The sequence below is a fragment of the Podarcis pityusensis genome, assembly GCF_964106645.2.
Source record: "Podarcis pityusensis genome assembly, chromosome: 1".
NCBI classification, from domain to species: Eukaryota; Metazoa; Chordata; class Lepidosauria; order Squamata; family Lacertidae; genus Podarcis; species Podarcis pityusensis.
Window position 1 is genome coordinate 99,775,907 of NC_138028.1, and position 13,928 is coordinate 99,789,834.

General features: G+C 39.4%; 1 protein-coding gene and 1 long non-coding RNA gene across 5 annotated transcripts in view; one reads left to right on the plus strand and one right to left on the minus strand.

Annotated features, from left to right (window-relative positions):
* LOC308479324 overlaps positions 1–13,928 on the plus strand; it is a 207,150-nt gene that overhangs the window by 145,138 nt on the left and 48,084 nt on the right. For both annotated transcript variants that reach the window (XR_013987606.1, XR_013987607.1), the window contains one exon: positions 8,474–8,548. This is a non-coding gene — a long non-coding RNA (uncharacterized lncRNA). The remainder of the gene's footprint in view (positions 1–8,473; positions 8,549–13,928) is intronic.
* Positions 11,605–13,928, minus strand: part of LRP1B (LDL receptor related protein 1B) — a 776,343-nt gene continuing 774,019 nt past the window's right edge. For all 3 annotated transcript variants that reach the window (XM_081004634.1, XM_081004635.1, XM_081004633.1), the window contains one exon: positions 11,605–12,896. In XM_081004634.1, the coding sequence (XP_080860760.1) occupies positions 12,756–12,896 (141 nt within the window). In that variant the 3' untranslated portion in view covers positions 11,605–12,755. The remainder of the gene's footprint in view (positions 12,897–13,928) is intronic.

Below are 13,928 nucleotides of genomic sequence, written 5' to 3' on the forward strand. Positions count from 1 at the left end.
TACAGCGTAACCATTAGTAGATGCTTGTATGTAGCATTTCTGAGATGTCAGGACCTCAAAGTGCTTCATAGGACCTTGGTTTGAATTGTGCGTTGTCATACAATTCCTTACAAGGTACCCTGGCTCATCTCTCAGTTCAAATCTGATGCACATTCCTATACTTTTATGACTTACCTAATATTCTAATACAGTCTAATCCATTTGCCTTCTGCGGTAAGTTTTTACTCTACATTTAAAAAAACCCAATATATACAGTAGATATAGTTCTCTGGGTAAATCAATTTTTTCCCCTGCTCATGCTTAATGAACCTGGGAAAATGTGACGTGAAGTATGCATTCAAGAAACATGACTAAAAGAACATTATTCAGGCATCATAGTGCATGAATAGGTATGACTGCTCCAGAAATATTGTGAGATAATAAAACTCTCCAAAAAGAGAAACCCAGTTGTCATATATTTTGTAGAGTATTAGAATGGATCTTCTATAATTTTTAGGATTATTAAAGGATATTTTAAGAGTATTTATGTAAATGAATTGTTTACACATTGAAGTGGACTGTAGTCAACAAAAGTTTATAACATAATAACTGCTTTAGTCTTTAATGGGCTTTCTAGGCTCATTGGTATTTTTGCTTAATGCAATACAGGCCTATTGTCACCTGTCAAATTTTGAAATATTTGGATTTTCAATTGCCTTAGCAGAGACCATGTCATTTTGGGTGGACTGTGCAAGCTAAATCATAGTTGAAATAGGTTGTCTAGTTAGCTAAAGGCCACCTACAATTTCCCAGCTGCAAGATCTCTCTGTCTCAAGAAATAGAAATGCAGGACAGTTTAATAAAGAGCTAGTCCCACATCATTACATGTCACCAAATTTCAGAACCACACTAGTTCCTTCAAAAACTTGCATAAGCAGAATCAGAATATATATTTTTAACAGTGCCAAGCTCTTGCTGCCAGCAAGCTTCAGGCAGTAAATTTATTGTTTACCAGAACTTTGCTATTGCTTTCAGTTGTCAACTGTGTTTAAAAGTGTTGTCTTCCATCTCTGAATAATGAGAAGAAGAAAATACAGGGCTAGGGATTCTAGACATGAATATGGAGTAACCTAATTTCTACATTATATTCTCTCTTTCAAAACCCTGACCCCTGGAAGCCTGCACAAAATGTGTTAGAAAATAGAAAGGTTTATATAAAAATTAGCCACAGGCAGAATCTTAAGTCTATAAAGATGTGGGCTCCCACCCTCATGAGTACAAAAATCCAGAGAGCTGAAGTAACGATATTACCATGCAACACCTTTATACTTGTGAAGATAGAAAGATGCTTTATACTGAGCCAGATCACTGGTGCTGCTAATTCAATATTGTCTGCCATGACTGGCATGGCTGTCCTGGGTTTCAGGTGAGGGTCTTCTTTGGCAGTCTTACTTTAATTTCTGACTTTTTCAAGAGAAGATTGTGCTGTTTTAAGTCTGTGACATTTCCAGCTGGTGAAAAGGTGTACATGAATATAATTTTAGGTTTTGTTTTTTAAAAACCTTACTTTCTTTAACATTGTACAATTATGATACAGTGGTACCTTGGTTCTCGAACTTAATCCGTTCCGGGAGTCCATTCAACTCCCGAAACCATTCAGAAGCCAAGGCGCAGCCTCCGATTGGCTGTGGGAGCTTCCTGCAGTTGAGCGGAAGCCGCATCAGATGTTTGGCTTCTGAAAAACATTCACAAACTGGAACACTTACCTCCGGGTTTGCTGTGTTCAGGAGCCAAAACGTACAAGTGCCAAGGCATTCGAGAACCAAGGTACTACTGTAGATAGTTGGGGGGTTTTTGGGGGGGGGTTAATGATTGCATTTTGTATGGGATTTTTGATTTTTATACTTTGATACTGTCATTATGAACCAATGGAAAACAAGATGCAACAGAACTTGGCTTTGAGAACCAGCATTTTAGAATTGACTCTAAAATACTTTGAGCAATTGCACACTTTTGCATCTAAATAGATATTGCATCTTACATAATCTAGCTTTGGTGCTTTCTCAGTAGATTGCATTGCTAGCAAGCCCCTGATTAAAAAAAATGAATGTCCAGGCTTTCTGTTGGAACTTGGCTTTGTTTCGCAGTACGAATTTTTATCTGAAATTTAATTTTATTATGCCTCTTCATTGAAATTAAATTGCTATTGGAGTGGCTCATCTTGGGAAAATACAAATGTAGCATTGATGCTCCTTGATCAGATTTCATGATGATGATCAAATACCTCAATCGCACACATTGTTATAACTCAGCCCTTGAAATGTTGTTAAGCGATGTTTTCCATTAGGTTCAAATTGATGATAGGCCACTATATATGAAAAACATGCAACTTCTCATCCTAGCATCAAAATTCCTTGCTGACAACACAAAAACATCCAACCTCAGATTTTTTTATATATAAAAAAATCAAAAATAAATGAAACTGATTAACTGTTGAGTGCTACATAGACTACAGCTAATTAAAGAGGCTTCACTGATGTTTGTGCAGATATGCATGCTTATTACATCTAAAACCTATTATTTCCAAGGCTGGGAGGGCAGCTTACTTCAGTAGCGTAACTTGATAACAGCACAGTATTCTTAATTTGCTGACTGAAGATGGCCATTCCATAGCCATTCCTTCATAAACGTTTTGGGACCTAGGAAATTGTAATTTGTATTGCCCAGTTGTTAAAATCCCTGTTTGAGGGCATGGTGCTTGAGGAGGTCGTGGCAGTTGCCCTCAGTTTGTTTTTGAATGAAATAGAAAAGATCACCTAAATTAATTTAAGTCCAGGTTTAGTCTGGGTTTGGGCACTAAGACCCTAATGTATGAGCTTTGTTGAGAGGGGAGAGGTGGAGTGTGATTCTGTTAATTCTTCTCGATCTCTCCAAAGCTTTTGATACCATAGTATCTTGCAAGATTAACTCTGTAGAATGGGAGTTAGGGGCACTCATGAGTCCAATCAGCAGAAGCCTTGTGCAAGGATTTTTACTTGCACAATGGGGTCCCCCCCCATTTTCCCCCATGCCCCGTGAAACTGGCTTGCAGTGGTCAGAAGAATCCATGGAACAGTGCAGAACAGGGAGACAAGAGGGTGAAATGCTTGCCCTGATGAAACGTTCACCTTAATGTGACATTGGATTCCTCCCAGTGCTGCTTTCAGATAATAGCATGGGTGATTTTTGCTTGACTCCATTGCATTGTGCTGTAGAGTCCTGCAAAATTCCATCTTATCCCCCATGCTGTTAAACATATGTACCACTTGGTGAGATCATCAGAGGTTTTGGAGTGTGGTGTTTTTCTCTATATATTATCTAAGTCAAGTGAGGCTGTGCAGGTGATAGGTTGCAGTCTGTGTAGATTACAACTGAATTTGTGTAGATTGCAACTGTGCAGATTACAGTTTGTGTAGATTACTACTGTGTAGCTACAACTGAATTTGATGTGGCTTGGGTGAGGACAAACAAACTAAAGAAGAAGAAGAAGAGTTTGGATTTGATATCCCACTTTATCACTACCCGAAGGAGTCTCAAAGCGGCTAACATTCTCCTTTCCCTTCCTCCCTCACAACAAACACTCTGTGAGGTGAGTGGGGCTGAGAGACTTCAGAGAAGTGTGACTGGCCCAAGGTCACCCAGCAGCTGCATGTGGAGGAGCGGGGACGCGAACCCGGTTCACCAGATTACGAGTCCACCGCTCTTAACCACTACACCACACTGGCTCTAAAGCCGAACAAAGCCAAACAAGATAGAGGTGTTGTTGGTAGATGGTTCCTTTGTCTGGGAATTAGGTGAGCAATCTGTTCTACATGGGGTTGCATTCCCCAAGGGAGCGCAAGTGTGTAGACACCCATTGCAGTTTTGGGGTTGGTTTGCCTCCTACCACAACTCCTGGACTGTGATAGTATTGCCGCTATGATGCATTCTCTGGTTAAAGCCTTGATTTGATTACTCAAATGTGTAGTATGTGGAACTGCCATTGAAAACTATTTGGAAGCTTCAGTTACTGCAGAATGCAGGATCTTCCAAGGGGGTTGGCTCTTCCCTTGCCCTGGGAAGTTTGTTACATGATAACAAGGGAGTCTTTTCTGTGGTGGCACCATATCTCTAGAATCCCTTTTCTATAGGAGTACAGTGGACAGTCGGGTTGCGAACGTGATCCGTGTGGGAGGCACATTCGCAACCCACAGCGCCGCATCTGTGCACGCGCGGGTTGCGATTTGGCGCTTCTGCGCAAAGCGCAATTTAGCACTTCTGTGCATGCACAATCGCCGAAACCTGGAAGTAACCCATTCATTCCGGTACTTCCGGGTTTCGGTGCGTCCGTAACCCGAATAAACGCAACCTGAAGTGTCTGTAACCCGAGGTATGACTGTACTGTTAGTACCAATGTCAACATTTATTTATTTATTCCTTTAATTTTATTGTATTTTATTTAGGTATTTTTCGTTTATTCATCCCTTTTATATTCCACATTGATATCTTTGGAGACGGATGGCAGCAAAAGGCTTTAAATATTATAATAATTGTAATATTTGTACCCCGCCCATCTGACTGGGTTCAATATAACATGAATGGTGCTGGGGAAAATAGCTTCCTCTTCTATTAGTGGATACCTTTGCTGGATCAAAAGCAATTCCACGAGTGCAAGGGCACCAGTTGGTTCCACCTACTTTACTGCAGCACATTCAAATAAGCTACAAGGCCAGAAGATTGTTGCTGTCAGCCATTCACACTGAAATACACTGAACTGTAATTTGTATTTTACGTACAGTTCTTCACAAAGCATGACAATACTTTTGAACTGTCACTGAGTAACTAAGGGACTGCATTTGGCTCAGTCTCTCACTGTGTTCTAGTGACCTTGCATACTTAATCATAATTGAGAGTCAAGTGACTTTTATGGGACATGAATTTTAATTAGGCTTCACATTAACAGTGAAGGTACTTTGTCTAGAATTCCTCTGATTGTGATAATTAATTGGCTGTCAGGAGTCAGCCTCCTGTCTTCCAGAATCCGTTGAACAGCATATTTTCAAATATTTATGAAGATGTTTTAGTGTGTATCATAGAAAATTTCATTATCATTATAATTACGCTTGGAAATAGGACAGTTTTCTATTGTCAGATAAGCCTTGGGAGATAACCCTTATATATACCCAGTTGAGCACTCAGCATGTGAGGGGTTCCTGCAGATACCAACTCATCAGAAGATCTGTTCTGCACGATATAGAAACCAGGCCTTTACTATGTACTATGGCCTTGTAGCACCTACACTTTGGAATCCCCTCCTGTTAAATATTAGACAGAAACTGGCTCTGTTGTCTTTTGGCATCTACTTAAGACCTCCTTCTTCCAACAAGCCCTTTACGTGGAGATATTTCCCAGTCTGCATTTGTATTGGATTGTTTTAAAAAATAATAATAATTGTTTTAGTGCCCCACACCTGTTCTAACCTGAAGCAGAAACAAAATCTGAGAATCCAAGGCAAATACTCAAAGGAGACACAGAGAGAGCATGCAGCTTTATTTGTCTCTTATTGGAGCCCAAGGCAGCTGGCTTTTCTCTGCCAAATTCCACTTACACACACGGCATGAAGCCATACGGTCAGTGCTCTCAGGGGGGTAGTAATATTTGGAGTCTAGCACCAACACACACATGAACCCATTCAAGAAGTGTATTAAGAATAAAAGGCAGGTGGACAAAAGAAAGAGGCAAAATGGAGCTTTTACAGAAAATAAAGAAAACAATTTAAGTCTACTCTATTGTAATTACTGAAGAACAGGCTTCTGGTCTTGTGGATAACATTGCAGTGTTGATAGATGAAAGTTGAAGGACAAAGGCTGTTGGCAACAGTAATCTTCTAAAGGCACCTTCCTGGTGGCCTTTGACTGACAGCTGGCTCTTAACTAGCCACTCACAAGACAGTCACGTTCATCAGGAAGAGGTGCTTTAAATGTTTGGACATTGGGAGAAGAGCTATTGCCTGGAGCTATTTCTCCTATCCTTGCTAGATGCAGCCCATTCCTTACTTAGTGTATTCAAGGGATATGTGTGTCTTCCATTATACATAATGGGAGATTAGGTAGACTGGGTAATCTTAACAGGACAGGCTGACAGTAGGGCATGGAGCCATGAGCTGGGGGGTCTATATGGTTGACCATGTCTGTGGAGAAGGGGGAGTTAAGGGCTTCAGTGAGTTCTATAAAAATACTGTTCTGGGATGGTCTGTTCTGTTCATATTGTTTTTTCTGTCATGTTTTAAAGCTCTCCCTCAGCTTTATGGTTGCCAGACAATAAGGTAAAGGGTAAAGGGGACCCCTGACCATTAGGTCCAGTCATCACCGACTCTGGGGTTGTGGTGCTCATCTCGCTTTATTGGCCGAGGGAGCCAGCAGGTCATGGCCAGCATGACTAAGCCGCTTCTGACGAACCAAAGCAGCGCACGGAAACGCTGTTTACCTATTTATCTACTTGCACTTTGACGTGCTTTCGAACTGCTAGGTTGGCAGGAGCTGGGACCGAGCAATGGGAGCTCACCCCATTGTGGGGATTCGAACCGCTGACCTTCTGATTGGCAAGTCCTAGGCTCAGTGGTTTAACCCGCAGCGCCACCCGCATTGTACTAAATTAAAACTCATGCTGCAGTGGGTGCAGCTCTAGCATGCTTCAAGCAAGAGAGCTTGTTTATTTAAACCACCTGAAAATATGTTTAAGAAGGATCCCAGTGTATAATATTTTTATTAATACTGCAACTTCCAAACTAGGTATACAGGAGTGGGGGAGATTCCTCAGTTCATAGGTAATCTACCCATTGAAGGAAGTTGGTGACTGATATGTTCCTTGGCCCTACAGTGTGAGCGGAAGAGAAAGTTATCTGAGAAGTGGCAAAAATTACTCTTATAACAAACATTTCCCCCTCCTCACTTGGAGATAAATTGTGTCCCCAGTATCTTTTTGGCTGTAGATAAACTGATCAGATCTGTATTGCAAACATCTCTGTCCATTTAGATTGTGCTTAGGTCAACTTTGAAGATAGGGTGTTTACTTTAAAAGTTAAAAATGACTGCATACAAAGATGCATTGGAAGAAATGAAAGCTGTATTTTCAACCTGCTCCATAGGAAGGAGCGTGTTAATAGCCACATTAATTTTTACATTTTCCTATGCATTTTGTAACCTGTCTTGTCCTTTGTTACTGTTTTTAGTATGTTCTTCAATTTAGTGTATAGAAATTGCACCCTTTAAACTGTTTATTAAAAATGCAAATCCACCCTCTGTAAAAGTAAAGTTTAAGAAAATTAGCCTCAGTTGATCAGTTCTCAGCTGTTGAAGCACCATGGCAATCTCAGCAGAAAAGCCTCATGGTGTTGCTTTTTGTCTTTTAGGTTTGCTTTCTGCGGTGTGCTTTCATGCTCCTAAATAGTAATTCAAAGTTCATGAGGCAACAGTTTTATCCTGAGAGGAGCTTAGCCTTCTTTGGCAAGCTGAATTTCTTGTTTTCACTCAGAGTGGATAGCATGTCCTTTATCGCAGCTGATCGCACAAACATGAAAGGTTGTGTCTGGTGCCTTGCAGGGTACTTTAGATTTCCTTATCATTATAAGTCACCTTATGCTGCCTTTCCCCCCTTTCTTCTAAGCCACTATATTCCAAGATGAAAGAAAGAGGCGATAGGAACTCAGAGCAATAAACTTTCATTCTAATCCCTCTATGGGAAGTGTTTAGTTCTCTTATTCTTTCTCTTCCAAAGACTACTACATAATGTAGACAGTACTTACCTATTTTCAGATTAATATGTTGGAATATAAGAAAGCAATGCTCTACATAGCACTAATATGGCTTGCCTTCTTTTTATAGGCAATGACCTTAACATGATCACTATCTTCCAATGTAGTTTTGAAATTCATGATGTTCTGTCACTTGTGTTATCTCAGGTTTTTTTTTCATTCATCTTAACTATCAGTTTTCTCTTGATATATTCCACTTGCTCAAAGCTACTAGTGAAAAATGCTGGCAGAATTAAAATAACAACGAAGGATTGAATCAAAATAGAAATAGATCAGCAACTTTCTAACATGAACATTGGTGATAGTAATTTTTAAAAAATGGGCTTGAGGGGTGTTAGGATTTTGTTTAGTTGTCTAGTTTTATTTTGTTAGGCATTTATGGAAAACAATAAAAATACTTAGCAAAGTAAAAATAAAAAATCCTGAGCTTCTGGTTTCTTTTCATATTATAAAAATGTACTTCAAAGAAGGCTACTTTTAAATTGTAATTACTATAATTACACTCTATATTATTATACAGCTTCTTGTTTGCTTCATAATGTCAGTGCAGTACTGGACATTTCTAGTACACTATCACTGGGCACAAATGTGTGTAATTTCAGACCTAATAAAAACTCCCCTAATCATTTTTAAACTTTCCTCCCCTACCAATTGTTTTTACAGAGTAGAAGAAAACTCAGATAGGAGGAAATCAGTGAGTGAGGCACTGGCAGCACAATTTGGTAGATGCGAAAACTGGTAAGTACCCAAGCTTTCTCTGAGACTCTTCCATGTTGTTTTGCAGTCCCCCCCCCCCCTTGACAATGCCTGGGGAAATGGGTTTGCTGATGTCACACATAATTCTGTCCTCAAATACCATGCGCCAAGTTCTTAATTTTTCTATCCACGTTTCTGATCTTAAACCAAAGGCAGGAATCAACTTCATGACAGAAGAGAGAGAGAGAGAGAGAGAGAGAGAGAGAGGATAAACTGTTGCCTGTTTATCTGTGAGATCACCAAATCTGAGCCCCCACTCTCACTCTCCCCACACTCTGATAACTAAGTTTCTATGCTCTCTGTGTCTCATCTTCTTGCTTGGAGTCTGCATCACTGTGACTTGGTTCCATCTCTGCATCTCCAGAAAAGAATTCCCGGGAGGGAGATGTGTGTGTTTTTCCTATTAGTCTCTGGGTTTGAGAGGTTTGCATGCACTCAAATGGTGTATTGCAACTGGTTTGTGGCTGTGAGTGTTCATTTTGATGCCCAAAGCAGGCTCCTAAACTTTTGTTTTTGAGAAAAGTACATCTGTTGAATATCTTCTACTACTGCCGCTGTTAAAAGTACAGGAACTTGGTGCAGAGAATAGGTTGCAACCATACTTGTTCCCCACAAAATGTACAACCTGAAAAACCTTTCTAGACTGCATGGTTGGAGAAGGATTGTATACTGCCCAGTGAATTTTGGATGAAGGGCAGTATACAAATTTAATAAATAACAATAGTTGTCATTTTTTAAAAAAACCTTGGCTCTAAACCCAGGAGAAAGCTAATATGGGAAAATATGCATTGTGTTGGGTTGTTATGAGATAAAAAGAATGTATTGTTACTAACATAATCCTATGCATTTTACGCAGAAGTAGGATTCACTTTGAGTTTGCATAGACTAGCAGTGTTCTGCCTCCCTTTCGTTCTGCCTCTGCCTACCATTATCTGCCCTACCCTTTGTCCCACTGGCCAGTGCTGGAAACAGAGCAGGAGCGCCAGCAGCTCTCTGGGAGGTTATTTAAAAGCACAGTAAGAGAGGGACGCGGGTGGCGCTGTGGGTTAAACCACAGAGCATAGGACTTGCTGATCAGAAGGTTGGCGGTTCGAATCCCCGCGACGGGGTGAGCTCCAGTTGCTCGGTCCCTGCTCCTGCCAACCTAGCAGTTCGAAAGCATGTCAAAGTGCAAGCAGATAAATAGGTACCGCTCCGGCGGGAAGGTAAACGGCGTTTCCGTGTGCTCCTCTGGTTCGCCAGAAGCGGCTTAGTCATGCTGGCCACATGACCCGGAAGCTGTACGCCGGCTCCCTCGGCCAGTAAAGTGAGATGAGCTCCGCAACCTCAAAGTCGGCCACGACTGGACCTAATGGTCAAGGGTACCTTTACCTTTAACAGAGATTAGTTAAAATGTAGGCCACAGATTAGGAAGGATGAACAGGACCAAGTGGCTTCTAGGGTAGTTGAATAGCAGTGTCACAAGACTATGAGAAAAGCTAGCCTAGCATTCTGTTCTTACAGTACCGGTTCTTACAATACCAGCTGCCGATGGGATGGCTACAAGCAGAACCTGAGTGCTTAAGCACTCTCCTCACTTGTGACCCCCAGCAACTGGTATTCAGAGGCGTACTGCCTCCCAGCAATGAGGAAGAATTTGGTCAGCATAGCCAGCATCAGCTAGGAGGCCCTGATAGCCTTCTCACTTCTCTTTTCAAGCCATCTGTGTTAGTGGCCATCATTATTTCTTGTCAGAGCAAATTTCATATAGTGTCAAGGTAGGTTTCCTTCAGAATTAGTGGACCTTCCCAAATGATGATAATTAACAGGAGTGCCTGCTTTGGCAAAACAAGCAAACATTGATGGACTTTGAGGAGCAAATTGGTAAAATTGTATGAGCAGCAAACCTACCATAACATTACTTTCAATGGGTCTTCTGTGAGTAGGACTTAATTGGCTATAGTCCACTGACTTGAACACTGAACATGTTTGTTTGTCACTGGTTGGACAGAGAATCCTGTGCACAAATAGATTTTTGTGCAGTATTCTTCAGACTGACCCAGAAACTAGAACCACGTGTACTAGCCATTTAAAAACCTTTGAAATCTGCTGTTCATTATTCAGAAGGGCGAGTAGGGAGACTGGATTCAGCTTCCTCCCATGCAACTTTTTCACTGTCAACCATCTGACTAGTGAAAATTCAGCTTTTAAAAAAAGGCTTTGTGTTTGCAGTTTGGTTACTTTGTCTTTGTCATGGATCAGAGCCACCATGTTTATTTAGCAACTTTTACTCTTCTTAAACAGAAGAAGTAGAGTTTGACATTTTGTACAACTTTGTGTTGAGGGCAAAATATGACATAAAAATTGAAAGTTTGACATTTTGCTTCCCACGTTAAGTATAACGGATCTGTGTTTCTTGAGTTGACATTGCTCAAGAAATATGTTTTTGAATGTATTTACAAACTCCTCAACAGGGTAGTTAGAGTGTTAGAGTTTCATTTGAGTAAATAGAAGTCAACATTTTTGTGAAGTATGTAGGACTTCATTTTTTAAAAAACATAGGCAAAATGACTTTTTTTAACCAAATGAAATATATTATTCTGTTAAAAATAGTTTTAACCAATACTCAAAAAGGGTTGCGATATGTATAACATTGTTCAAGCACAACTGCACTAGTATTACATGAATCAAGTTCTTTTTAATAAAGGCCTCAACATGGCAAAGTTTAGAAATAGGTAGTATGCATGCACATAATACAACAAAATCTTTTATAAAACAGCTGTATTATTATTTTTTGCAATGTTCGTACAAAGGGGAAAAAGAGCCACCACAAACATATTTAATCTGTTAGATTAATATCTCATGACAGCTAAAAAATCAGTAATGTGTAGCAGAAGAACAAAAGCCCCCACCCCCATTCTTTGTGTACAGGTGTGTGAAATATTTTGTGCCTTTAAAGTTATGTATAAAATATTTCAAGGACTGTTTTTTTTCTTAACAACCTAGAGAAATTGCACTACGTATTTCTGTCACAATTAAAAAAAGGCAAATTGTATTGATTTTTCTTTTTTTTATTCTTCATAACAACATAAAATAAGCTAATACTGTACCAGAGAAAGTGCTGGAAACTCATTACATTGAACGCTCTCCACCCACTACTGAGAATGTGATTTTGAGGTTTGTTGAAGAAATTTTAAAAATAATCCACAGTAGCTTTTAAACAGATACAAAATGATGAAGACTGGCTTGATTTAATATTTTTAGGCAAGTTTGGGTTCTCCCCACTCTTCCCTTTAAGAGTTCTCTTATTGATGTGTGTGCTTATGGCTTTTTGCTCTCCTTACACCACAGGGGAATTCATCATACACAAATAATGCATATGGCTGAGTAAATAAATATATAATATGTGTGTAGGCGATGCCCTCTTGTGCTCCAGGTAAGCTACTGTATACAGGACTGCAGAATAGGCCTTAGCACACATCAGTTAAGGTCTTTCCACTTGCAAGTCGTATATCACTAAGTTCTATACGGTTTTACTAAATACGAAAGGTTTTTTACATGGTATATATGTTTAGTATAGCTTGGACGACCACTGAATCTCCAAAACGGAAAAATCTGTGTTCATGCAGACCATTAGATGTTCTCTATAGTACTCATAACTTCTTGGCAACCTAAAGCTAACTGTAAAAGGAAGTTATGCTTTATTTGTGAAATTAGGTTTCCTAAAATTTTAACAATCTGAAGTGAATTTTTAATGGGCACAAAGAGAGTAGACCATCCATACTTCCACCATTTAAAAGATAAACAAATTCACACACTGTACTACAGCCTTCAGACCATATAATGGAAAAGTGCAGATATCATCTTCATTGATTAAGTAAAACCAAAGGAAAAGGCTCATACAAAATAGATTGCTCATATTCACACTACAAAGGATTTTTTTTTTAATTTGTAACAAATTCAATGTGTGTTATATCAGCAGCATTGTTGTAAATTTTACTGTAGTGCAGATTTTTTTTTCATAAAAATACCATACAAATGGTCAGTCAAGTCATCAGCAAAAGAAAAACCCAGAAAACCACCAACCAAACAGAAAAAAAATAAATCCAGAGGTAATGCTGATGCTAAAACAATTATAATACTGTTGGTACATAGAAAAGTAATCATTATATTTTATACATTTATACAGTATACAAAAGGTTACAATGGATTATGCCACAGTCTCCCTTATGCCAATATCTATTTTCTTTGGAAGGAGTTCTTTCCTCTCATCAACACTGGCTAAGGAGTTTCGACAATTTTGCCCATCCATGTACAATTTTGCATACACTGGATTGGAGTAGTTTGTTGGCTGAAAAGAGATAAATATGTGATATTAAGAATAGCTCAAGCAGAAAAATCAAGAAACCTCTCAATTTAATACATCATACAACGTGCACACATAGGAACAAATCGGGACATGATTATTCATTTCCTTGGCTCACGCAAATAACAAAGAGTTGTTAAATATCTAATGGGACATGCTTTTAATACAACAGATGACATGCAACATGAGGGGAAACAGTGCTTTTTCTCAGGGGGGTACTCAAGAGTAAGCAGTACCGGCTCTTCTTTTTGTTAAAAAGTGTGGCACTTACTGTAACAACTTCATGGTGAGTACCGACGCCTATTTTTCAAGGGGAAAAAACACTGAGGGGAAATCAAGTTTATTGGAAATATGGGAGGGGAACATATGAAAACGATGCCAATTCATTTCTCAGTTTCTTATATTTTCATATGATCCTGTTATGGAGAATATGGATAGCAGTTACCCTTGGAATGACCACAACTCTCAAAGGATACTGCTGCAGAAATGCTTACAAACTTCATAGTATGTTAGGATACCTTCTCTTCAGCCCAGCTGCCACTGCAATATTCTGATTTAAAAGTTAGTAAAGGGCAGGGTGCTTTAGTGACAATAATGGGTGCCTCTCCAGCCTGGATGTTGATCTAAGCTAATGAATAGTGTTTTAAAAGCCTGCCTTCTTACTGTGTACAGGCACATATATTCACATGTGCGCAGTCCATTTGGATACATGTTCCACAGGCACATGAAGTGACTCTCAAGTTCTCCACTTGTATGAGGACAGCTGATGGAGAAACTCATACATGTTGTGCTTGTGCATGGAAGGTGTAGGAGAAGTTTCAAAGGGCAACTAGAGCAGACTTAAATAAACTCTTTTCCTAAGTTCTAAATATCCTACTCATACACTTCAATATTTCACTTGGTAATTGTACTTAATATATAAAAACAACCACAACATTCAGACCACCTCGACATTGAGCCCATAGGACAGATCTAGTCATTAGACTTTGTTATGGTTTAATTATGAGCATTTTTGCA